Source organism: Arachis stenosperma, chromosome 2, assembly GCF_014773155.1.
Source record: "Arachis stenosperma cultivar V10309 chromosome 2, arast.V10309.gnm1.PFL2, whole genome shotgun sequence".
In the NCBI taxonomy this organism is placed as follows: domain Eukaryota; kingdom Viridiplantae; phylum Streptophyta; class Magnoliopsida; order Fabales; family Fabaceae; genus Arachis; species Arachis stenosperma.
The window spans coordinates 76,779,741-76,807,600 of record NC_080378.1 but is presented as its reverse complement, the minus strand read 5'-3'; the positions used below and the strand labels follow the sequence as shown (position 1 = coordinate 76,807,600).

The following is a 27,860-nucleotide window of genomic DNA, read 5'->3' as shown; positions in this document are numbered from 1 at the left end:
ATATTCTATTAATTTTAATTTTTTTAACATAAAAAGAACTTAATTATAAAATTAAAAATAATATAAAAATTTAATAAAAAAATTATAAAAACTTAATTGTTAATTTAGTAAAACGGATTTGAATTCTCTAAAGTTTGAATTTTACTTTAAAGAGTAAAGTGTGATCTCTCACCATTGATTTTATAGATAGGACCAAGAATAAATATGAAAGATAAATTATTCAATAATAGAAGATTACACTTTATTCTCTAAAGTGAAAAATGAAATTCAAATTTATATTAAGTAACAGAATAATTAAACCTATTTTAACTATTTTTAACGATTTATATTTGAAAAAAAAAATCAAAGTCTCACTCAATTGAAATCATTACTAACGATTTCATTTTTCTAAAAAAGTAAATTTCAATTAATTAAAATCATTACTAAAAATTTATTTTTTCTGTCAATTCAAATGATTACTAACAATTTTTTTAGAAAAAATAAATATTAAAAAATTGAGTAACCATTTATCTTTATTCTTTTCTAACCACCTCCATATTAACAAAATTCATTGATAAAATTTCAATATTTTGATAAATCTCAAATCTGACCCCAATATTCAAAAAATTCGCCACCGAACACAGCCTTTTTATACATGGTATAGATTGCCAAACTTTTCACTAGTATACGCTTCTAGTGTTATATGTCCCTGTCTGGTTTCTTTGTCAAACTCCTCATTTTCCTCATTTTCCCGTTCTTTCAACAACATCACCTCCACTCAAATCGCCAAGCCCAAATCAATCAATGCCGTCACAGGTCTCCGACCACCTGGAACCATGGCACAACCTCCAAGACAAGGTTGTGTTAGTCACCGGCGCTTCCTCCGGGCTCGGCCTGGACTTCTGCCTCGACCTCGCCAAATCCGGCTGCAGGATCGTGGCGGCGGCTCGCCGATTGGACCGCCTCAGGTCTCTGTGCGACGAAATCAATCAGATGGCCTCGCCGGAGAAAGGCAGCGGTGCAAGTAGCCACCGTGCGGTCGCCGTGGAACTCGACGTGTGTGCCGATGGCCCCACCATCGAGAGGTCTGTGCAAAAGGCGTGGGACGCGTTTGGGCACATTGATTCCTTGATTAACAACGCTGGCGTAAGAGGTAAATCTAAAACTCTTCGGAAACAAAGTTGTGATCATTATTCTTGCCCGAAATTAAAGCTTATCTATTAGGGAAACCATAGTGCTGCATGTACATCTCAAAGCTGTTACTAATAAGCCAGTTATATAAAATAGAAAAACTCTTGGGGCAGCAATTTTTAATATTTTAAGCACCAGCGCAAACACCAAATTATCACAAATAAATTTTAATAATTCATATGTGCAAATTCTAAAAAATGAGTGAAATTTTATTGATTCATGTGTGTAAAATTCTGGTAAATATAAGTGCAAATTATATGTTTATGGTGTGCAAAAGGTTTGTAAATATGGATGCAAATTATTGCTGGTCAAGTTCTAGCCAAAAATAATAACATCTGCTGGTCATATAGCATTGTTCTATAAAATATATATATGAAAATATGAAATACATATAAATATGAATTCAATTTTGATAGTTTTACACGTGCATCTAATTATGAAATTCACTGTCAACAAAAATAATTATCTTCTACGTTGACCTGGTCATCTAAAATGACTGTTGTGATTGAACGATATCTTACACTAATGGTATCAAAATTAAATTTTATAAATATTTACATAATATTCTTGAACTCCATTACGGAGTAAAGCATTATTGTTGACAGTTTATTGTGCTTTTGAATCAGTAGCTGTTATAATTTATAGTTGAATGGAGACATGCTGTTGGAAACTCCAGGTATTCCTTGATGCTTGCAACGGTTTGCACTTGGTCATGTGTTTGTAGCCAGCTTGAGGTTTCTTGAAAATAGGCACAAGGAATTTTTCTTTTCTTCTTAAAAAAAAATTATTAAATAACTAAGTTGAGGAAAATTGATTGAAGCGTGTTCTTTTCTTCAAGTATAACAGACAAATTAGGCACTACCAAAGTACCAGGAAAAAAAACAAATGCAGTGTGGTGGATAATGTCAATTAAACTGGTGAATGAGAAGCTCTCTGCTTGTTAATTTTAGAAGATTGAGGGTGTCTGCAATTTCTTCGCATCGAACTACTGAATTGAATATTGAGTTCTTGGGAAACTGGAAACTACATAGTTCGAGGCCAACAATTATAATGTTCTTCAAAATTTAGGGGAGAAAGAAAAGAAGAGAAGTCTGAGGCATTTTTCTATTATAGTCATTGACATTTACCGATGTACTATTTATAATTATTTTGCTGTGTTAGTTGATTTTATAAATACTGAGGGCTAATTTTAAGGCTAATTAATATCCTTTTGTATTGATAAATGGTGTGAAGAAAGGAACATGAGAAATAAAATATAATCACTAATTCTGTTGCACTAATATAGTCCCTAATGGCGAAGCCGAAGAGGTACTATGCTTAGTCCCGCATGTGCTGGTGTTATGTGAATCAAGTCCAGATGATTACAATGATTCAAAATGCAACAAAAACGAGTAGAACTAAGAATAGCTGATACACTGGTACGTGTGTGGTGTGTGCTTGTTTGATGACCTTGTTAGCTAAATCCTTTCTTGTTTGTTGTTGCTATTGTGGATGTGGTGTAGAAATTTAGTTGGGGATAAATAGTTGCTGCCGTAATGTGCCTAGTCTGTGAGACCCCGATGGTATGGTCGTAGGGTCTGGCAGATTGGCTATGGGTAGTATCTTATTTGACTGATCCGAGGTATGTGTGTTTGAAGTGAGGATGAAAGGCATAAACTCTTTTTTGGGATGAAGTTTTGAATTGTCACTAGTAGAGCTGAAATGAGTGTCATTGTGTTAAAAGGGTTTCTGACCAGCAAGTGTCACTAGTTTTGGCACTGTCACCTCCACCTTGGCATGCATACCATACGGTCTTTTGATTATTTCTTCCCAAGACTTTTCATGCTTCCTTTTCTGTGTTTGAGTTGTTTTAGTTACACAACCAATTTTTATAGGAACATTACATGTAGTATGTGAAAAAGAAAACATAATCTTCATATCACAGTAGGAGACTAACTGATTTTCCCCGTCTCTGATATTTGACATGTATTGTGTGAGGTTTTAGTATGAAAAAATATAAAAGCATTTACCTTCTTGTTTTGTCTAGGAACTGTGAAATCGGCATTGAAATTGTCTGAGAAGGAATGGGATCATGTTCTCAGAACAAACTTAACTGGTTCTTGGTTGGTAGCGAAATATGTATGCAAACGCATGTATGATGCAAAGCAAAAGGGATCTGTTATTAACATTTCTTCTACTTCTGGTCTGAATCGTGGTCATTTGCCTGGAGCTGCTGCATATGCATCTTCAAAAGCAGGTGTCATTACGCTAACAAAGGTAATCTTTGACATTTTCTTTTTCTTCTAGAATCCAGCTCTTCATTTATATTTATATTTATATTTATATTTTCTTTTTGCTTCCCTCTTTGTAAGTTCCCCTGTTCCCCCTTCATTTAAATTTTTTTTTATTTAAACTATTTTATTGACTTAATGGCAATAAATGAGATAAGCTGGATGAGGTTGTTGTTAGTTGGCAATCATTTTTGTACCCAAACGTAGTTGAAATAATAGTAATGGAAGAGGAAGATCTCACGGAAGAGATGAAGGACGATTTGTTAGCAATGGTGGAACAAAGGTAGAAACACTCTCAGGTGAGGGAAGATCTGCCACAAAGGGAAGTAAGAAAGGAATTGAGTAAGAAAGGTAGCCATTGGTCACCATTGCTAAAACTCGGATTTCGTTGAGATGAAAGGGAAGGTTGAGAAAAGATACCTCTTAGGGTAAAGCTCCTGTAGAAGAAAGAAGAGTTCGGGTCTAAAGAGAAAGGTGTAGTGAAGTGAGAGGATTGGTGAAGGCCATGGAGAGAATGAGCAGAAGGAGAATAAAGGGAGGATGACTACATCCGAGTTCGAAATAGCTCAGCCATCCATCCAACTTAATTGAAACTGCTAGACCTTGACCCTGATGCCATGGCCTGCATCCGCTTTCCATGACCAATCGGGATGATGCATTGGCAAGGAAGTTTGGTGGATGAGGATATGGCAACCATCCAACTGTCTGCTCTATTACCTCGAATGGGAAGACAAAACAATGGTCCTTGGCTTAGTTGCTGATAAGGCCAATCAAAACGCGAAAATCAGCTCAGTTTTTTGTTGAGAAATTTGCTTGAATATTGGTTAACATGTTCAGTGATTGCTATAATTTGATGATTCCGAAATTGAAACCATATCTCTGCTGCATATCTTTGCTGCTGTCTTAATGGATCCCGGGATAATTTTCAAAATAACGTAAACTAGGAATTTCTTGGCGCTTATTAAGGATATCAAAGCATTTAAGCATAAACCATTCCCGGGGCATCTACATTAACTTTACAGAAGAATAACCTTACTTGACTTTGTGCTAAAAAATGTGGTATCCGTTATTGAAATATACATTTTATATAGTTATCCAGTCATCTTCGCTTGTTTAGATAATCATTCATGTGGTCAATGTAAAAGATAGTCAGTTTTGTTGATGTGACACTACGTAACTGGATGCACTTGTATAACTTGTGCGATGATGTTTGGCAGGTTATGGCTATGGAATTGGGGTCGAACAAAATTAGAGTGAATTCTATTTCCCCTGGAATTTTCAAGTCTGAAATCACTGAGAGTTTAATGCAGAAAGATTGGTTAGATAATGTGATGAAGAAAATAGTACCATTGAGAACTTATGGCACATCGAATCCAGCATTGACATCTTTAGTTCGTTACCTGATTCACGATTCATCTGAATATGTCACCGGCAATAATTTTATTGTTGATTCTGGAACAACTCTAGCAGGTTTACCTATTTATTCGTCTCTTTGAATTGTGTGTAAATGTTGCTATACCAAAATGTAAAATTATCTTCCCTTACATCTGCTCGAGCTGTATCTATGAAGTTTATATATATATATATATATATATATATATATATATATATATATATATATAAAATAAAAATAAAATTTTAAAGTTAAATTATAGTCATTGTCTTGAATTATATCAGAACTATACTCGCCAATATCACCTCTTTAGTTGACTATTATACCCTTGTCTTTTTTGTACCGTTTGCAATGGTAAACTTTACACTTAGATCTCCTAATGATAATGTAACTATCTATTATCTCGTGACCTTTTTATATGTTTCTCGCCTGTGTTTTAATATCTTCTATTCCTTTTCCTTTTCTTGGTTAAATTAAAACGGCAAAAAAGTCCTACATGAGAAAGTTAAAAGTTTTTTTTTTTTTTTTTTTTTTTCTGTATGACGTATCTGCTTTATGCATGGAGAGAAGGTAAACATGACCTTTGCAACCGAATAATATCGTTTTAATTTAGCAGCGAAGACTGTATGTGGTGGATATAGTGCATGAATGGTAAGTGTATGCTACTCAAAACGAAGAATGATAAATATGTATAGTTTAAATATGAAGTGGCAATTTGGGGTTTAGCTTAGTTTGTTGTTTTCACAAGAAAATTCAAATTCCTTGTCTTATATATATATATATATATATATATATATATACACTAAGGGCAAAAATCTCTTTCTTTTTTTATCAAGACCAAAAAGGTTCTCTCATCTTCTCTATTTACAAAACCTACTAGTGCACTACCCTGTGCGGTGCACGGGAATACGACGTCAACTTGCGTGGTTAATTGATTTTTTACTCTATCAGGTTTGAGTCAATTAGTTGTTTATGAATAACACAGTACGAAACATTGTTACAACTCTACTATTTATACACAAAACTATAGAATTTATCCAATACTAGAATGACGTCCGCGCATATAGAATTTATCCAATACTAGAATGGCACCTGCACGATGCGCGGACGGTAAATTAATGATAGTATATAATAAATATTAAAAATGGCTATGTTTTGTAGAATTAAATTAAATATGTGTAAACTAAAGTTAAATTTAAAAGGTGTTTTGTTTAAAATAATTTGTAGTGCAAAAGATTTGAATGTTAGAGTTGTACAAAATAACATTTTTATTTGGTGGTTTGATTTTTGCATTTGTTTTGGTCGATGAATTTAGTCTCCTTATGTGATGCTAGTCATCCTTTTTCTGTCGTAGATTCTTGTGAAGGCATGTTCTTTATGAATTATTGAGTTGTATACACTTTCTATTGTGTTGTTTGTTCCATCTTTGCATGTATGCTCTTCTTCTGAAGATGTGTATTGAATTTGTATGGTTTTCTTTCTCCTTAATCTCTTGATGTGCATGCAGTTTTCCAATGGCATCTACAATAAAAAGAACAAAAATGTGTAGAATTTTTTTATTAAATAAGTTATTTTTAATAAGAATAATTGAAATAGTATAAAGCTTTGACCCACTCTGTCAGACAATGTCTTAAGTATTACAAATTCAAAATAGTGTTGTGAAATGTTCAATCTAAAAATACAATAAATATATTTGGTTTGTACCTTTTCATCTAATATAATCATTTCTAAGCAAAGAAACTCTTCTTTATTTATGGGTGTTAATGTTTCCCATAGACGAACCACGCGAACTTTGATGAACCAATTGTTTGTTTGTTTGGTGATATTGTCCAAAGAATACTAAAACCCCAAAGTGGTCCCTGAGATTGGGCGAGTTACCCATACTTGTCCCTGACTTTCAAAATTCACTAAAAGCATCCCTGACATTTTGCTCCGGGACCCATAGTTGCCCTTCAACCCTTTCCGACGCCAAGTCAGCAACCGGAAGGTTGATCTGGCACCTCCCTTGCCACGCTGGAGCCAGCAACGGCTAGCTGATGTGGCAAATATGAATTTTGTACCCAATGTGGTCCCTGATCCCAATAAAACCCTAAAACCTAAGAATCATTATTATAACTAGTATCTCTTCTTCTCTCCTTCGTAATATAATTCTGGACCACCATTGAAGCTCTGAAGCAATGTTTGGAGGTGAAGGGCAAGCCAGTGGGAGCTCGATACGGTCAACAAGCAATGGATATAGAGTGAAGACCCAAAATCGTAGTAGGGCTACGCGTGTACCAGAATGGTGTGGTTGCGGCTGCCGACCTGTGCTCCGGTGGTCTGGGACACATTCCAACCCAAATAAGCCCCTTTTTTGGATGCCCAAATTATAATGTTAGCTGTAATTGTTGATTTTTCCTGATTTTTCATTCCTTCTCCAACTTCTAATTTGGTTATTGAAATATTCGTTGACTGCAGACAATTGGTAAAAGATGGTGTGGTTTGTTTGTTTGGGCAGATGTTGGGCAAGAGACTGTGCCTGCAAAATCAGAAAGTGTTAACTATAATGAAGAGCAGAAGATGACGGAAGGTTGGAGGATGGAAAAATTAGAATCGGATGTTAGGAGTCAAAAGTTTATGATCAAATTATTGTTTGTAGTTGTTTCTGTAATGCTGTTGTTCTTACTAGTGGTATTTTGCAAACTTTGATCTCAATGTTTAGTAATGATGCGATTGAGTTCATAAGTTCATATGTGTAATATTTGCATGAATGAAAAAAAATTGTTCAACATGTAACTGTGTTAGCCAACCTGTTGATACTAAGTATTGTTGTACCACTAAAGAAAATCTGGATATATAGTAATAGCAAAATATAGCAATAGCAAAATATATTAATCATTTTAACATAACAAAGTCATGATTCATAAGTTTTGACTGCCTTACAAAGCCATAAGAAGGTGCTGCCAACAAAATAAACATAAGCATATGTCTGGTAACAAAGTAATCCTAACCAAACAAGCATGGTATTGCTATGCAAAATAACTTTCAAATTGTCTTATACAAAATACATCCCAATACAACAAGCAAAAGTCTTCAATTTTTCTTCCTTGGTGCCTTGAATCCCGGAGTGGGAATGAACTTGAGGATACTGCCAAGTCTTGCAGCTGTTCCTGAGCTAGCACCTTGCATGGGATTCACTGGCTCATGGGCAGAAGTTGGTGAGACAGATGGCTTTCTCTTTGGTGGGAGCTTATCCGGTCTTGACTTAGTGATGGTACAAACTTCAGTAGCCTACAAGAATTGTAGTATATCAGATGGTGCGGTTATAATTACATAACACTAAAGAATTTACAAGTTGTGATTAGATGAAAAATAAGTTGATTACCTGCTGAGACTCCTCTGGTTCAGAATAAATTGGTTGAGAAATCTCAACTTCAACTGGTTGGACATTAGTGTCAGCATCATCAGCTGGAGCATCTTTACCAACATTGGCATCATCAGTGGCATTTGGATCAGGTGCAGCATTGGGGTCAGGTTCAGCAGCATTCTGACCATCTTGAACAACATTAGCGGCAGCTTTTGCTTGTGCAGCAGCAGCAGCTTTGGCTTGTGCAGCAGCATCTGCTAGCTTTTTCTTTTTACAACCCCTCTTTGTGTGTCCTTTTTCCCCACAGTAGCTGCATGTGAATGGTGCAAGCTGCCTCTTTAGGTTTGTGTTGTCGTTGGTGGAAGTGGGTTTGGATTTCTTCGAGCCACCCTTAGCTTCATCTGTGCCTATCCGCCTTTTTTGTTGTAACTTTCCTGGGCCCCTCTTAATCTTTGGAGGTTGGGGCTTAAGGGATTCTGAAACCTCCCAGAAAGTCTGCCCAGGAATTGGATTAATATGATGCTGATATGTCTCCCTATATGAGTCCATAGTAACTAGTTTGTGGCAAAAATCCTCTGGATTCTTGTTCACCCTAGCTAGTGCAGCACATGCATGCACACAGGGTATTCCTACATCCGAAACAGGAATGAATCAATTTAGTACTTAGTGTTAGGTAGTAATATATGAATGAATGTTACATTGGACAAAATAAAATTCACCTGTCAGCATCCAAAATTGACATGTGCATAGGTGTTTTCCTAGATCAACAACATGGTTGGCTGGGTAACCGTGAACCTCAAATTTCTCATAACTAGTATCACCTGTCCATATTGGGTGCCAATGTTTTGACTCTTTTCTCACTTTCTCCAGACGACTGTGAATTACTGGTGGTAACTTACCCACATGATTAGCTAATTTTACCTTGTTCTTAGCTATTGTTCTCATGACGAACATTCTCACACCTTCAAGCAAAGTAATGATTGGCTTGGCCCTGGCCTCTTTAATTTTTGAGTTGAATACCTCGCACGCATTATTACATATGCTATCCAATTTAGGCCTGTGACTGAATTGACTCCTGGTCCAGTGTTCTCCTCCCCACTTTGATAGATACGCCCATGCATCCTCGTTGATAATCTTGATCTTGTTCATATTATCTCTGAACTCTTGATACGTGGTGGCTCGTGCACACTCCCACAGCAAGGATCTCAGTTGTAAATCCTTCCATTGCTTGTTAAAATTCTGCCACAAGTGCCAAACACAAAAGCGGTGATGAACACGGGGCATCACCTCTTCCATTGCCGGCAACAAACCCTGTGTACAAAACCACATACCATATCACCATAATAGACCATGACTTTCATTGACGCTCACCATATCAGTCCCTGACTTATAACAATTTATACATAATAGTCCCTGACTTTCATCATATTACACATAATAGTCCATCATATCTATCGGGGCTCATACAAACTTATTAAAGTTCAGCATATAAACAGCAGACAGTTTTCATCTCTACTCATTACTAATAATATACACAATCCATACAATTCCCTGATATTTTCATATAACAAACCATGGAATTTTCTAGTAAACATATAACAAAGCATGCAATTTTCATATCCATTCATGAATTAGAGAATAAGAAACTCATGAATAAGAGAATACCTTCTGCATGTCAGAGATAAAGCACCACCCATTTTGCCTATAGTCTCCAAGGTCCTGGTGTAGCAACTCAAGAAACCACTTCCAATTCTCCTTGTTTTCTACCCCAACAATTGCCCACGCTATGATGTAGATATGGTGATTAGCATCCTGACCCACTGCCGATAGAATTTGTCCACCAAATTGAGTTTTCAAGAAAGCACCGTCCAGTCCAATCAACGGTCGACATCCGGCTTTGAAACCACTCTTGCAACCACTCAAGCACACATACATTTTATCAAATACTGGATCAGACTGAGGTTGGGGAGTGCAACAAATTTCAACTGTTGATCCAGGGTTAGTCTTGAGAAGTGTAAGACCATAATCCCTCAGAATTTTGTATTGTTCTTTTTCATCCCCAAACACAGCATTACGTGCATCAAAGAGGGCCTTTGATATTGAGTTCTTGTTCAAGGTCAAGTCAAACCTTGATTTGAAGTAAGTGGCTGCATCAGAATGCTTAAAATTGGGGTACTTCCTAATCTTCTTGACTAGTTTACTCGCCACCCAATTTCTGTTAGCTGCCCTGTTCTTATCTTCCCTTGGGCATGTGTGATCATTAAGGAATGTTTTTATTTGCCAACAAGTATCTTCATGATCCCTTGATGCATACACCACCCATGGACATCCTTTCACCTGACATGTAGCCCTCATCCTCACGTTGTCATTTTTCCTGAACCTAATCCGTCTACCCTCTTGGATTGTGAACTCTCTTACAGCCTCCTTAAAGTCCCATTTTGTGTTGAATTTCATGCCAACTTCCATTTGCAGTTCTCCAAACCTTATACCTTCTCTGAACACAGGACAAAAATCTTCGGAGTCCTCATCTGCCCCCTCATCCTCTGAATTGGGGGGAGTTTTCATTTCTTCAGAATGCCATGAATTTGCACCGTCTGAGTCAGCCCCTGGATCATATGCATTATATGCATCATCCCCTGTTCCACCCACAAAGCCTAGGTCCACATCCCCATCTGAGACCTCCTCAACAAATGCATCATCCTCACTCATAACTTGCTCTTTATCTTTAGCAAACGCAGCAGCAGGAGAATGTTTAAATTTGATGTCTTCCTTAATGGTCTTATCCTTACAAACATCATTATCATAATCATCATCATCAGACGAAGAACTATCTTCGATCCTTGGCTCATACAAACTATCTTCCTCACTATCATATGAATCAGACGATAGTGCATCACCTCCCTCCTGTCGTGCTTTCAACACTGCCTTTCCCTTAGCAACACTCCTCGTACAAGGCCTAAAATTAGGGGTGGTTGTTGTCTTTTTCTTCTTCAAGGTGGATTTTAGTGTCGAGTTGGATGTTGCTGTTGACACACTTTTAGGGAGAATAGGCTTCGTAGGAGGATTCGACTTTGACTTGCTAGGAGGCTTTGGCTTTTGATTAGTAGGATGCTTCGGCTGTGGATTAGTAGGAGGCTTCAGCTGTGAATTAGTGGGAGGTTCTGGCTTTTGATAGGTAGCAGGCTTTGCCTGTGATTGATCATTTGGATTGGGAAGAGGCTTCTCCTGACTTGGAGGTTTTGGATTCGTGACAGATTCTGGCATAGTTGGAGGTGTTGGATTACTAGGAGGAGTCACATTAATTTGAGGGTTCGGAATGTCAATGGTGTTGACAGGCGTTGCCTTGTCTTGGGGGGATTCACTGTTGGGGTTCCTCACTTTGTCATTAGGAGTGACCATGGCGCCTTCTTCTTTTGCATCCATGCCAGCCTTTTCCTCCTCATCTTGTAAATAATCTGGAGATGACACCCCATGTTCAAAATACACATCCACCAATCCATTATTCTTGTGAGCAAGGAAACACATCTCTCTAAGCTCATTGTCACTGTTTAGATTCCTTAATCCAGTTTCTAACGTCCTCCCGGGAACTAGCCACCAACAATGAAGGATCTTGTCATAGCCTAACTCCTTGTAATAATTCCTTATGAAGAAAACGTCCAAGGTATCCTCATCCAGATCACCTAGGCAGGTTAAGTTATCAGGGGTATATCTCAGTTTTCCTTCATCATCTTTCTCAAAGTTTCCTCCATGATGAAACATTATATCCAACAACACATCCATCTGCACCAACAAATCAAAACCATTAAAACTCACACAATCATATCACACCACTTCAACATCGATTAAAATCCCTATACATTAATATCACTGTCACCACCATGCATTAACCCACTGTTGAAAAACCTCTGTTTTATTGCAAAAAAACAGAGCATATACACATCAAACCCTTTGCCCTAACAAAAATTCTTAAACACAATCCTTTAAGTTAATGCAGCCATGAAACTCTAGGACAACCCAACACAGTAACAACACAATCATACACCTTCATCATAATTTGATTCATGAAATAAATTCAAAAATTAATTCAACCAACACATACCTTCAACAACTCAGAAGACAGAGAAACCACTTGACTAATGAACACCGAACTCTTCAAACGACGTGTGACAGTGGAGGAGATGGGGAAGCCGAAGCTAGGTCGCTGCCATTGATGGGAGAATGAGAAGACGAAGACTGAGCGTGGAGGAGAGGAGAGGAAGTGTGAGAGTGTTCAAACACATATGGGACTGAAGGCAAACCGTTTTCAAGGGCTGGAGCTTATGAACGACGTCGTTTACTTCTTCATTGGGCGCCAAATCAATATTGCGTCGTTTTGCTTGGCTCCAGCGTGGCAAGGGAGGTGCCAGATCAACCTTCCGGTTGCTGACTTGGCGTCGGAAAGGGTTGAAGGGCAACTATGGGTCCCAGAGCAAAATGTCAGGGATGCTTTTAGTGAATTTTGAAAGTCAGGGACAAGTATGGGTAACTCGCCCAATCTCAGGGACCACTTTGGGGTTTTAGTCGATGCTCCATTGAGTAAGTTTGAGATGTTATGTAGTGCGAAAATTAATTTTTTGTGCTAAATTTGATGTTATTTGAAGAAATAGTAATAAGAGATTTATATAAGTAGTTCAAATAGTATGGAATTTGAATATTTGTAGCATTAAATTTATTATGACATTTATAACATGGATGTTTATTACATTTAATGAGTAATTTATAAAAAATAATAAATTAATTATTGGGGTTATAAATTTAGTGTAATGTTTATAACAGTAAAATATAATAAATATAGGAATATTGATTTTTGTTGGTTACAAATTTGGTTAGATACTATTAATTTCTAATTATTGTCATTGGTAATTTTGCAGCCTAATTTGTATATATTTCTATTACTTGTATATTTTTGTATATTTTATTTCTTGCTGATTTGGAAATAATAGTTGATTTGACTAAACTTGAATGGTTGATTCTAAAATTTTGTCAAGTAAGCGATGTTGCTGACATGACATTAGTAGGAGGAGAAAAGATGTCTTAAAAATAATGTGGATAAACTTATGTATCTACTTTTATATATTAAGAATAGATTTGGAAAAGGAAAAATATAAGAAACCAAGTGTCTAACCAACCAAAAATTAAACACCTCAATTAATTATAATTATTTTAATTTATTTTATTAAATTATAATTTAAATAATTGACATTAATGATTGATTTGAAAAATTAGGTTTTATAAAACAACCCCATAATGCCGTATAACTCTTCCTCTCCCACATCGCGATAACGCCTTGTGATCGTGTCCCACTCCCACTCGAACTACTCTCGCCATCGTCGTCCTTTAGGAGTGTCATTCTCCCTCATGATTTGCACCGCCGCCAAACACCGCAGCGCCTCTCTCCCGATTTTCAGTGCTGCCGAACACCACAACGCCTTTCTCGTCGTGATTTATCACCACCACATTGCCGTTCTCATCGCAATTTCTCACCACCGCCGCAGTCCCTCCTCCCCTCGCGGTTCATAATCACTGCCACAGTCCTCCTCCCCTTGCGGTTTGCAATCACTGCCACAACCCTCTTTCCCTTTCGATTGCATCTTTGTTGATCACCAATGTTATATATGCAGGACTATGTATGAATTTTCATTACTGTCAACAACTTGAAAAAATGATGTTAGTTCTTGAAATCCTTTCTGCAGTGTGTTTTATTCCACCAATGTTCTCATCACCTAAATCACATTCTATTTGTTCAAACAATTGTTCAAACACTGAAAAGCTTTGATAAAATGGAGAATAAAAGCTTTGATTACTTGTTAAACCAATGTCTTTTAACATATGTGATGATGTTATTGTTTGAGACACTTTTGATACATTTTGAGATTTATTTTGGGTTACAGTTGTGAATTTTTATAATACTTTAAGAATTGGATGTATTTTAATTTGGTCCTACTTAGTATCTTTCTTTTTGTAGGCAACTTGAATGTTTATGCAAAAATTTAATTGAATAACGTCACATGTTTCTTTTGTTAAACAAATAGATGTTTCTTTTCATACTAAATGAATGATTTTTCTTGTATTATTTTTTGTCATAATGAATTCCTGTATCTACAGTGCTGCAAATTATATGGATAAGTTTAAGTTGAATGAATATTATGATTCCTTTCGTTGCATTTTAGCATGATGACAAATTTATAGTTACTTATGTAGGATAAACTTTTTTTATTTTTCATTCACATGATCTTTATTAAAGTAACATCTATTTAGTATGAAAAAAGAACATCTTAATGCTTGATAGAAGTAACATCCATTTAGATTTTTGCAAAAACAATTAGGTACCTTACATAAGTTACTTGTATTTATTCTTTACTGCAGAGATGATTCAATTGATAGTGAATATAAGTATCACAAAAGAAGGAAAAAAATTGTATTTATCCTGTTGCTTGATTAAAAAAATTAAAGAAGAAAAAAATAAGAAAAAGAACAACAATATCTAATTTTTAAACTTAAAGATATATTATACCAAACATTGTACCTTAAATAGACAGAGTAATTTGTAATCTCCACACAAATAACATTCTAATTTGCATTTTTTGTTTGAACATCTTAAATTTCTTAGTCAGGTCCAAAAAATCCTTCTTCTGCGTTTTGAAATTATCATCCAAATTAAGAAAATAAAAGCCAAAAGATTGACTAAAATCAGAAGAAAAAAGAAATGATTTCTTCATGCTATACTTGGATTCTAGTATCTAAATAAAAGGGTTTTCTTTATTCTTCATCTTTCCTCTTGAACTCAATGAAAAATACAATCACTTCCATTGGTTTGACTTTAATACTGAAAAGTATGCATCCAGCCTACAATTGTTCAAACACATGCATAGAGATACAATAATTGAAAATCAAAGCCAACATGCACAAGCTCAAAACAATAATAAAACTAGAAAAGGAACAAATTATGAGATTCTTAGAAGTAGAAGGATAAGATTTTTCAGTTTCAACAAGCTTCCATAGTTTCTCTTGAAGATTCCTTACTTTGTCCTCGGTTTTTCGATGCTTTCTCCATCTTTATACAGTCCATAGACCAAAGTCACCATATACAACAATATAGGAAGCCTATACATACGGGGTAGGTTTTTGCATGCCCTTTAATTTTGAGATACTGTTTCTGCAATGAATCTATCAAGTTCACAATAAAAGAGGCACTTGCTACTTGATCATCATTTATCAGTATTCTGAATCGGAGTGGCAGAACTTGTTTCATGTGGCTGATTTACCATGTTCCCTGCCTGTAATATCCAATTACGGATAGTATGATAGTTGCATAACCAATTATCTTTTTACAATGGAGCCCTGTAAAATAACATCAAAACATAAACACATAACATGCAGAATCAAATAAATTCCATCTATTCATGATAAAATACAACATCCAATTTAATTTGAAAAGAACCATCCACCTATTCATTAAAATGAACATCCGTTTTAATTGATAAGAAACATCTAATAAATTAGGAAAAATTCCACCCTTGCACCATGTTTAAATAACTACACTCAAACCCAACTTCAATTCGAGCAAATTTAAACTAATTTTTTCCCTAACTCCCAAACCACATAAAAAAAACTAACGGAGTATGTCAATGCAGAATCCAACAATTCAGGCAGAACCAGTAACGTGCAAAAGTCGGTTCAAATCATATAATTAACACAAACCTCTACAACGATTTAAGAGAGACATCCAAAAAAGCAACATCCGTTTACCTTTAAAAAGAACTTGAAAAATTAATTTTGGGAAACATCCATGTACAGGAACAAATGAAACATCAATCAAAGCCAAAAAGTAACAACTGTGATCATCTGAGACCATCTCTTCATGATAAAATGATAAAATGCAACATCCAATTTAATGTGAAAAGAACTATTCGCCTATTAATTAAAATGAACATCCTCTTTACATTCAAACCCAATTTCAATTCAAAAAAATTAAACTTACTTATAACTATCCTAACCATCTACTAACTTATTAGAGACCAATGTGGTGAATGACGAGCAGCAGCGCGCAACGGAAAAGGAGGAGACGTCTCGGCGCGTCGTGGAGGCAGTGGAGGACTTGACGTGGCATGGTGGAAGGTTGAAGGTGGCCGAGCGACGACACGAGTTTGGGAAGATGACGAGTCTGTGGTGATGACGTTGACTAGAGTCCGAACTAGTGGAGGAAGCCATGAGACTCGCTGTTGACGACGACAGCGTCCTCGCGTGTAGTGGCGACATCGTCGAGTTAGGAGATGGAGACAGCATTGAGCAGTGCTATTGAAGATGACGGAGCTGGCGTTAAAAGGAGGTCAGCAACGCTTCGCCGTTTGAGGGAGGTTTATCGACGGAATAGAGGGAAAGGAGATAAATGGCGGTGGTAAAAGAAGGAAATGTGAAATAGTGAAATGTAATTTTGAGTTAGGGTAGGGGTTATGGAGGGATGATTTTTTGTTGTGGTTGGCTTTGGGTCCAGCCCAATAAGAATTGGTAGAAATTGATTGGACCCCTTCTTGGTTTCCTAGCGGAATTATTTTGAAAAACTTTCCTATACACGACATTTATTGTCGCATTAATAAAGACCACGGATTGTTCTGAATTAAGATTATGAGTCCTTCCTTAGACCTAACTCTGAATAGAGCAACATATAGTTGCCCATGAGTAAAAACCGGTCTCGGAAGGTACAATCTCACTATACTAAGTGTTTTTCTCGAGATTTATTAATAGTTATTGCAAAGGAAACGATGATAGAAAATTGTCTTTTGCTGAAACCTGAATAGAAGAGTCTAATTATTTGGAATCATGTTCATCTGTGGTATAAGAGCGACATTTCTTGCTCTGTCACCAGTTAATGTCATGCACTCAATAACATGATTATCCAATCTTCTGACATGTAATCTTGTGTTGTTACATAAACTGTTTGATTGATCAATATTGCATAGAAGCATTATGGCTACACCTTCTTTCAGTGATAGTTCATGCGGGGGCAATCCTAAATAGTTAATAGTATTGAGGACGTCCGGTGTTAAAGTTTCTAACTCGGATTCCATATTGCCCTCATTGACGCACAACGTATCAGCGCTAAGATAGGTTTTTTCAACCCCTTGTACTAGTTGCATGATGTAGTTGTTGACCTCATTCACCACTTCTAATGTGAGAGCCAAGATAGACCTATCCTTGAAAAATGATGCTAGCTAATATTATCCAAAAGGTTCAGGTAAGGAAAATTAACCAAATTTTCAAATGCATCGGGTATATCATGAATTAGCATTTTCGATGTTAGCTGGTGCGCGAAATTGTGATCACTACACAACTTTGCACAACTAACCAGCAAGTGCACTGGGTCGTCCAAGTAATAAACCTTACGCGAGTAAGGGTCGATCCCACGGAGATTGTTGGTATGAAGCAAGCTATGGTCACCTTGTAAATCTTAGTCAGGCAGACTCAATTGGGTATAGTAATATATGAATAAAGCATAAAGATAAAGATAGAGGTACTTATGTAATTCATTGGTAGGAACTTCAGATAAACGTATGAAGATGCCTTCCCTTCCGTCTCTCTGTTTTCCTACTGTCTTCATCCAATCCTTCTTACTCCTTTCCATGGCAAGCTTATGTAGGGTTTCACCGTTGTCAATGGCTACCTCCCATCCTCTCAGTGAAAATGTTCCTATGCTCTGTCACAGCATATGGCTAATCAGCTGTCGGTTCTCGGTCAGGCCGGAATAGAATCCAGTGATTCTTTTGCGTCTGTCACTAACGCCCCGCCTGCTAGGAGTTTGAAGCACGTCACAGTCATTCAATCATTGAATCCTACTCAGAATACCACAGACAAGGTTAGACCTTCCGGATTCTCTTGAATGGCGCCATCAGTTCTCGCCTATACCACGAAGACTCTGATCTCACGGAATGGCTGGCTCGTTTGTCAGGCGAGCACTCGGTTGTCAGGCGATCAACCATGCATCGTGTATCAGGAATCCAAGAGATATTCACTAGAGCCTTGATTGCTTGTAGAACAGAAGTGGTTGTCAGTCACTTTGTTCATAAGTGAGAATGATGATGAGTGTCACGGATCATCACATTCATCAAGTTGAAGAACAAGTGATATCTTGGACAAAGAACAAGCGGAATTGAATAGAAGAACAATAGTAATTGCATTAATACTCGAGGTACAGCAGAGCTCCACACCTTAATCTATGGTGTGTAGAAACTCCACCGTTGAAAATACATAAGAACAAGGTCTAGGCATGGCCGAATGGCCAGCCTCCCAAAGTGAGTTCAATCATAAAAACATGATCAAAAGGCTCCAGATGAAAATACAATAGCAAAAGGTCCTACTTATAGAAAACTAGTAGCCTAGGGTGTACAGAGATGAGTAAATGACATAAAAATCCACTTCCGGGCCCACTTGGTGTGTGCTTGGGCTGAGCAATGAAGCAATTTCGTGTAGAGACTCTTCTTGGAGTTAAACGCCAGCCTTTATGCCAGTTTGGGCGTTTAACTCCCATTTTGGTGCCAGTTCCGGCGTTTAACGCTGGAATTTCTGAGGATGACTTTGAACGCCGGTTTGGACCATCAAATCTTGGGCAAAGTATGGACTATCATATATTGCTGGAAAGCCCAGGATGTCTACTTTCCAACGCCGTTGAGAGCGCGCCAATTGGGATTCTGTAGCTCCAGAAAATCCACTTCGAGTGCAGGGAGGTCAGAATCCAACAGCATCTGCAGTCCTTTTCAGTCTCTGGATCAGATTTTTGCTCAGGTCCCTCAATTTCAGCCAGAAAATACCTGAAATCACAGAAAAACACACAAACTCATAGTAAACTCCAGAAAAGTGAATTTTAACTAAAAACTAATAAAAATATACTAAAAACTAACTAGATCATACTAAAAACACACTAAAAACAATGCCAAAAAGGGTACAAATTATCCGCTCATCACAACACCAAACTTAAATTGTTGCTTGTCCTCAAGCAACTGAAGATCAAATAAGATAAAAAGAAGAGAATATGCAATGAACTCCAAAAACATCTATGAAGATCAGTATTAATTAGATGAGTGGGGCTTTTAGCTTTTTGCCTCTGAACAGTTTTGGCATCTCACTCTATCCTTTGAAACTCAGAATGATTGGCTTCTTTAGGAACTCAGAATCTAGATAGTGTTATTGATTCTCCTAGTTAAGTATGATGATTCTTGAACACAGCTACTTATTGAGTCTTGGCCGTGGCCCAAAGCACTCTGTCTTCCAGTATTACCACCGGATACATACATGCCACAAACACATAATTGGGTGAACCTTTTCAGATTGTGACTCAGCTTTGCTAGAATCCCCAATTAGAGGTGTCCAGGGTTCTTAAGCACACTCTTTTTGCCTTGGATCACAACTTTATTCTTTCTTTTTCTTTTCTTTTTCTTTCTTCCCCTTTTTTTTCGTTTTTCTCCTTCTTTTTTTTTGTGTTCACTGCTTTTTCTTGCTTCAAGAATCATTTTTATGATTTTTCAGATCCTCAGTAACATGTCTCCTTTTTCATCATTCTTTCAAGAGCCAACATTCATGAATCACAAATTCAAAAGACATATGCACTGTTTAAGCATACATTCAGAAGACAAAAATATTGCCACCACATCAAAATAATTAAACTGCTATAAAATTCAAAATTCATGCAATTCTTTTTCTTTTTCAATTTAAGGACATTTGTTTATTTAAGAAAGGTGATGGATTCATAGGAAATTCATACTTTAAGGCATAGACACTAATGATCACAAGACACAAACATAGATAAACATAAGCACTAAAATTCGAAAAACAGAAAATAAAGAACAAGGAGATTAAAGAACGGGTCCACCTTAGTGATGGCGGCTCTTTCTTCCTCTTGAAGATCCTATGGAGTGCTTGAGCTCCTCAATGTCTCTTCCTTGTCTTTGTTGCTCCTCTCTCATGATCCTTTTCTCTAATTTCATGGAGGATGATGGAGTGTTCTTGATGCTCCACCCTTAGTTGTCCCATGTTGGAACTTAGTTCTCCTAGGGAGGTGTTCAGTTGCTCCCAATAGTTTTGTAGAGGAAAGTGCATCCCTTGGGGCATCTCAGGGATCTCATGATGAGTGGGGTCTCTTGTGTGCTCCATCCTTTTCTTAGTGATAGGCTTATCCTCATCAATGGGGATGTCTCCCTCTATGTCAACTCCAACTGAATAACAGAGGTGACAAATGAGATGAGGAAAGGCTAACCTTGCTAAGGTAGAGGACTTGTCCGCCACCTTATAGAGTTCTTGGGCTATAACCTCATGAACTTCCACTTCTTCTCCAATCATGATGCTATGAATCATGATGGCTCGGTCTAGAGTAACTTCGGACCGGTTGCTAGTAGGAATGATTGAGCGTTGGATAAACTCCAACCATCCTCTAGCCACGGGTTTGAGGTCATGCCTTTTCAATTGAACCGGCTTCCCTCTTGAATCTCTCTTCCATTGGGCGCCCTCTTCACAAATGTCATTGAGGACTTGGTCCAACCTTTGATCAAAGTTGACCCTTCTAGTGTAAGGATGTTCATCTCCTTGTATCATGGGCAAATTGAATGCCAACCTTACACTTTCCGGACTAAAATCCAAGTATTTCCCCCGAACCATAGTAAGATAATTCTTTGGATCCGGGTTCACACTTTGATCATGGTTCTTGGTGATCCATGCATTGGCATAGAACTCTTGAACCATTAAGATTCCGACTTGTTGAATGGGGTTGGTAAGAATTTCCCAACCTCTTCTTCGGATCTCATGTCGGATCTCCGGATATTCACTCTTTTTGAGTGAAAAAGGGACCTCGGGGATCACCTTCTTCAAGGCCACAACTTCATAGAAGTGGTCTTGATGCACCCTTGAGATGAATCTTTCCATTTCCCATGACTCGGAGGTGGAAGCTTTTGCCTTCCCTTTCCTCTTTCTAGAGGTTTCTCCGGCCTTGGATGCCATAAATGGTTATGGAAAAATGAAAAAGCAACGCTTTTACCACACCAAACTTAAAAGGTTTGCTCGTCCTCGAGCAAAAGAAGAAAGAAGAGAGTGGAAGAAGAAGAAATGAGGAAGAAGGGAATGGCTTTTGTGTTCGGCCAAAGAGGGGGAGAAGTGGTGATTAGGTTGTGTGAAAATGAAGGGGTGAAGAAGGGTTTATATAGGAGAGGGGGGGGGGTCATGGTTCGGCCATGGATGGGTGGGTTTGGGGGGGAAAGTAGTTTGAATTTGAATGGTGAGGTAGGTGGGGTTTTATGAAGGATGGATGTGAGTGGTGAAGAGAAAGATGGGATTTGATAGGTGAAGGGTTTTTGGGGAAGAGGAGTTGAGGTGATTGGTGAATGGGTGAAGAAGAGAGAGAGAGTGGTGGGGTTGGTGGGGATCCTGTGGGGTCCACAGATCCTGTGGTGTCAAGGAAAAGTCATCCCTGCACCAAATGGCATTCAAAATCACGTTTTGAGCCATTTCTGGCGTTAAACGCCGGGCTGGTGCCCATTCCTGGCGTTTAACGCCAGGTTCTTGCCCTTTTCTGGCGTTTAACGCCAGTCTGGTGCCCCTTTCTGGCGTTAAACGCCCAGAATGGTGCCAGACTGGGCGTTAAACGCCCAACTGCTAGCCTCACTGGCGTTTAAACGCCAGTGGGTCCTTCCTCCAGGGTGTGCTGTTTTTCTTCCTGTTTTTCATTCTGTTTTTGCTTTTTCAATTGATTTTGTGTCTTCTCATGATCATCAACCTACAAAAAACATAAAATAACAAAGAGAAATAGATAACATATAACATTGGGTTGCCTCCCAACAAGCGCTTCTTTAATGTCATTAGCTTGACAGAGGACTCTCATGGAGCCTCACATTTTCTCAGAGCAATGTTGGAACCTCCCAACACCAAACTTAGAGTTTGAATGTGGGGGTTCAACACCAAACTTAGAGTTTGGTTGTGGCCTCCCAACACCAAACTTAGATTTTGACTGTGGGGGCTCTGTTTGACTCTGATTTGAGAGAAGCTCTTCATGCTTCCTCTCCATGGTGACAGAGGGATATCCTTGAGCCTTAAACACAAAGGATTCTTCATTCACTTGAATGATCAGTTTGCCTCTATCAACATCAATCACAGCCTTTGCTGTGGCTAGGAAGGGTCTGCCAAGGATGATGGTTTCATCCATGCACTTCCCAGTCTCTAGGACTATGAAATCAGCAGGGATGTAATGGTCTTCAATCTCCACCAAAACATCCTCTACAAGTCCATGAGCTTGTTTTCTTGAGTTGTCTGCCATCTCTAATGAGATTCTTGCAGCTTGCACCTCAAAGATCCCTAGCTTCTCCATTACAGAGAGAGGCATGAGGTTTACACTTGACCCTAAGTCACACAGAGCCTTCTTGAAGGTCATGGTGCCTATGGTACAAGGTATTGAAAACTTCCCAGGATCTTGTCTCTTTTGAGGCAGTTTCTGCCTAGACAAGTCATCCAGTTCTTTGGTGAGCAAAGGAGGTTCATTCTCCCAAGTCTCATTTCCAAATAACTTGTCATTTAGCTTCATGATTGCTCCAAGGTATTTAGCAACTTGCTCTTCAGTGACATACTCATCCTCTTCAGAGGAAGAATACTCATCAGAGCTCATGAATGGCAGAAGTAAGTCCAGTGGAATCTCTATGGTCTCATTTTGAGCCTCAGATTCCCATGGTTCCTCATTAGGGAACTCAGAGGAGGTCAGTGCACGCCCACTGAGGTCTTCCTCAGTGGCGTTCACTTCCTCTCCTTTCTCTCCAAATTCGGCCATGTTGATGGCCTTGCACTCTCCTTTTGGATTTTCTTCTGTGTTGCTTGGGAGAGTACTAGGAGGGAGTTCAGTAACTTTCTTGCTCAGTTGTCCCACTTGTGCCTCCAAATTCCTAATGGAGGACCTTGTTTCAGTCATGAAACTTTGAGTGGTTTTGATCAGATCAGAGACCATGGTTGCTAAGTTAGAGGGGTTCTGCTTAGAATTCTCTGTCTGTTGCTGAGAAGATGATGGAAAAGGCTTGCCATTGCTAAATCTATTTCTTCCACCATTATTGTTATTGAAACCTTGTTGAGGTCTCTCTTGATTCTTCCATGAAAAATTTGGGTGATTTCTCCATGAAGAATTATAGGTGTTTCCATAGGGTTCTCCTAGGTAATTCACCTCTTCCATTGAAGGGTTCTCAGGATCATAGGCTTCTTCTTCAGATGAAGCATCCTTAGTACTGCTTGGTGCATTTTGCATTCCAGACAGACTTTGAGAGATCAAATTGACATGTTGAGTCAATATCTTGTTCTGAGCCAGAATGGCATTCAGAGCATCAATCTCAAGAACTCCTTTCTTCTGATTAGTCCCATTGTTCACAGGATTCCTTTCAGAAGTGTACATGAATTGGTTATTTGCAACCATTTCAATTAGCTCCTGAGCTTCTGTAGGCGTCTTCTTCAAATGAAGAGATCCTCCAGCAGAGCTATCCAAAGACATCTTGGATAGTTCAGAGAGACCATCATAGAAAATACCTATGATGCTCCATTCATAAAGCATGTCTGAAGGACATTTTCTGATTAATTGTTTGTATCTTTCCCAAGCTTCATAGAGGGATTCTCCATCCTTCTGTCTGAAGGTTTGGACTTCCACTCTAAGCTTACTCAATTTTTGAGGTGGAAAGAACTTTGCCAAGAAGGCATTGACTAGCTTTTCCCATGAGTCCAGGCTTTCTTTAGGTTGTGAGTCCAACCATGTCCTAGCTCTGTCTCTTACAGCAAAAGGGAATAGCATAAGTCTGTAGACCTCAGGGTCAACCCCATTAGTCTTGACAGTGTCACAAATTTGCAAGAATTCAGCTAAAAACTGATGAGGATCTTCCAATGGAAGTCCATGGAACTTGCAATTCTGTTGCATTAGAGAAACTAATTGAGGCTTAAGCTCAAAGTTGTTTGCTCCAATGGCAGGGATAGAGATGCTTCTCCCATAGAAGTCGGGAGTAGGTGCAGTAAAGTCACCCAGCACCTTCCTTGCATTGTTTGTATTGTTGTTGTTTTCGGCTGCCATGTCTTCTTCTTCTTTGAAGATTTCTGTTAGGTCCTCTATAGAGAATTGTGCCTTAGCTTCTCTTAGCTTTCGCTTCAAGGTCCTTTCAGGTTCAGGGTCAGCTTCAACAAGAATGCCTTTGTCTCTGCTCCTGCTCATATGAAAGAGAAGAGAACAAGAAAATGTGGAATCCTCTATGTCACAGTATAGAGATTCCTTGAGGTGTCAGAAGAACAGAAAAATAGAAGAAAGAGGTAGAAGAATTCGAACTAAATCAGAGAGAGTTCGAATTGTGCATTGAGAAGGAGTGGTACTCCATAAATAGAAGGATGTGGGAAGAGGGGAAGAGGATTTTCGAAAATTAAGTTAAAGAAATTGAAAACATTTTGAAAAACACTAATTAATTTTTGAAAATAAGAGTGGGAAAGAAATCAAGTGATTTTTGAAAAAGATTTTGAAATTAGAAGTCAAAAAGATTTGTTTGAAAGCTATTTTGAAAAAGATGAGGTTAAGAAGATATGATTGATTTTAAAAATATGTGATTGAGAAAATATGATTTGAAAACAATTTTAAAAAAGATTTGAAAAAAAAAGTTAATGACTTGCCTAACAAGAAAAGATATGATTCAAACATTAAACCTTTCTCAACAGAAAAGGCAACATACTTGAAATGTTCAATCAAATCATTAATTGTTAGCAAGTATCTTTGAAAAAGGAAAGAAATTGATTTTGAAAACATTTGATTGAAAAGATATGATTTGAAAAAGATTTGATTTTGAAAAACTTTGAAAACTTGAAAAAAAAATTGATTTGAAAACAAAATCCTCCCCCTTGTGCCATCCTGGCGTTAAACGCCCAGAATGGTATCCATTCTGGTGTTTAACGCCCAAAATGCTACCTTTTTGGGCGTTAAACGCCCAACCAGGTACCCTGGCTGGCGTTTAAACGCCAGTCTGTCCTTCTTCACTGGGCGTTTTGAACGCCCAGCTTTTTCTGTGTAATTCCTCTGCTGCATGTTCTGAATCTTCAGTTCCTTGTACTGTTGACTTGAAAATAGAACCAAGATCAAATAAACAATGCATTGCAAGACACCAAACTTAAAATTAGACACTAGACTCAAACAAGAAACATAAAATATTTTTGGTTTTTATGATTTTGAAATTTTTTTTGTGTTTTTTTTTTCGAAAATTATATGAAAATAGAAAATAAAAGTTTCAGAATTCTTAGTTTGGATTCCAGGAATCATTGCAATGCTAGTCTAAGACTCTGGTCCAGGAATTAGACATGGCTTCACAGCCAGCCAAGCTTTCAAAGAAAGCTTCGGTCCAAAACACTAGACATGGCCAATGGCCAGCCAAGCCTTAGCAGATCATTGCTCCAATAGCAAGATTGATAGAAATCAACAAGCTCTTGTGATGATTAGTTGAAACCTCGGTCCAATAAGATTAGACATGGCTTCTCAGCCAGCCAGATTTCAACAGATCATCTTGAAACACTAGAATTCATTTTTAAGAACTCTGAAGAAAAATACCTAATCTAAGCAACAAGATGAACCGTCAGTTGTCCATACACAAAACAATCCCCGGCAATGGCGCCAAAAACTTGGTGCGCGAAATTGTGATCACTACACAACTTTGCACAACTAACCAGCAAGTGCACTGGGTCGTCCAAGTAATAAACCTTACGCGAGTAAGGGTCGATCCCACGGAGATTGTTGGTATGAAGCAAGCTATGGTCACCTTGTAAATCTTAGTCAGGCAGACTCAATTGGGTATAGTAATATATGAATAAAGCATAAAGATAAAGATAGAGGTACTTATGTAATTCATTGGTAGGAACTTCAGATAAACGTATGAAGATGCCTTCCCTTCCGTCTCTCTATTTTCCTACTGTCTTCATCCAATCCTTCTTACTCCTTTCCATGGCAAGCTTATGTAGGGTTTCACCGTTGTCAATGGCTACCTCCCATCCTCTCAGTGAAAATGTTCCTATGCTCTGTCACAGCATATGGCTAATCAGCTGTCGGTTCTCGGTCAGGCCGGAATAGAATCCAGTGATTCTTTTGCGTCTGTCACTAACGCCCCGCCTGCTAGGAGTTTGAAGCACGTCACAGTCATTCAATCATTGAATCCTACTCAGAATACCACAGACAAGGTTAGACCTTCCGGATTCTCTTGAATGGCGCCATCAGTTCTCGCCTATACCACGAAGACTCTGATCTCACGGAATGGCTGGCTCGTTTGTCAGGCGAGCACTCGGTTGTCAGGCGATCAACCATGCATCGTGTATCAGGAATCCAAGAGATATTCACTAGAGCCTTGATTGCTTGTAGAACAGAAGTGGTTGTCAGTCACTTTGTTCATAAGTGAGAATGATGATGAGTGTCACGGATCATCACATTCATCAAGTTGAAGAACAAGTGATATCTTGGACAAAGAACAAGCGGAATTGAATAGAAGAACAATAGTAATTGCATTAATACTCGAGGTACAGCAGAGCTCCACACCTTAATCTATGGTGTGTAGAAACTCCACCGTTGAAAATACATAAGAACAAGGTCTAGGCATGGCCGAATGGCCAGCCTCCCAAAGTGAGTTCAATCATAAAAACATGATCAAAAGGCTCCAGATGAAAATACAATAGCAAAAGGTCCTACTTATGGAAAACTAGTAGCCTAGGGTGTACAGAGATGAGTAAATGACATAAAAATCCACTTCCGGGCCCACTTGGTGTGTGCTTGGGCTGAGCAATGAAGCAATTTCGTGTAGAGACTCTTCTTGGAGTTAAACGCCAGCCTTTATGCCAGTTTGGGCGTTTAACTCCCATTTTGGTGCCAGTTCCGGCGTTTAACGCTGGAATTTCTGAGGGTGACTTTGAACGCCGGTTTGGGCCATCAAATCTTGGGCAAAGTATGGACTATCATATATTGCTGGAAAGCCCAGGATGTCTACTTTCCAACGCCGTTGAGAGCACGCCAATTGGGCTTCTGTAGCTCCAGAAAATCCACTTCGAGTGCAGGGAGGTCAGAATCCAACAGCATCTGCAGTCCTTTTCAGTCTCTGGATCAGATTTTTGCTCAGGTCCCTCAATTTCAGCCAGAAAATACCTGAAATCACAGAAAAACACACAAACTCATAGTAAAGTCAAGAAAAGTGAATTTTAACTAAAAACTAATAAAAATATACTAAAAACTAACTAGATCATACTAAAAACACACTAAAAACAATGCCAAAAAGGGTACAAATTATCCGCTCATCATTAGCCTAAGAACATGGCAATATTTCCACAAATAGGATGAGTTGATTGATGCATGTACAATGTCCTAACGTGAGCCAATTGGAATAATAGGAAGTATTTGTCTAAAGTCACCACCTAACACAACAACCTTTTCCCCAAACGGTAAATCCACATTATAGTAAGGCTCAAACCTAAGAATATCCCTCAAAGATTTGCCTAAAGCTTCGTAACACAACTTCTTTAGCATTGGCGCTTCGTCCCATATTATAGGCTTAGCTCTGCAAACCAATTTTGCCAATGGAGTCCCTTGTTTCATATAGCATATGGAGTCCTCATTCAAGTCCAAGGGTATCGTAAA

The 27,860-nt window shown here is 38.2% G+C and overlaps 1 protein-coding gene and 1 non-coding gene across 2 annotated transcripts; both read left to right on the top strand.

The window, feature by feature from the left end:
• The first annotated feature begins 673 nt into the window (after positions 1 to 673).
• Positions 674 to 5,250, top strand: LOC130960227 (uncharacterized). Its single transcript, XM_057885566.1, has 3 exons — positions 674 to 1,132; positions 3,197 to 3,426; positions 4,658 to 5,250. The coding sequence occupies exons 1-3, from the start codon at positions 784 to 786 to the stop codon at positions 4,934 to 4,936; spliced, it is 858 nt and encodes a 285-aa protein (XP_057741549.1). The 5' UTR covers positions 674 to 783; the 3' UTR covers positions 4,937 to 5,250.
• Positions 5,251 to 23,774: 18,524 nt separating this feature from the next.
• Positions 23,775 to 23,882, top strand: LOC130963784 (small nucleolar RNA R71). The gene has a single exon (XR_009079903.1). It is a non-coding gene; the product is annotated as a small nucleolar RNA R71 (small nucleolar RNA).
• Positions 23,883 to 27,860: the final 3,978 nt, after the last annotated feature.

Excerpts from the sequence above, each read along its gene's own strand:
- LOC130960227 (XM_057885566.1), top strand. The coding sequence starts at position 784 with ATGCCGTCACAGGTCTCCGACCACCTGGAACCATGGCACAACCTCCAA. Across the intron at positions 1,133-3,196 it reads TAACAACGCTGGCGTAAGAG|GAACTGTGAAATCGGCATTG; the intron begins GTAAATCTAAAA and ends TGTTTTGTCTAG. Across the intron at positions 3,427-4,657 it reads GTGTCATTACGCTAACAAAG|GTTATGGCTATGGAATTGGG; the intron begins GTAATCTTTGAC and ends GATGTTTGGCAG.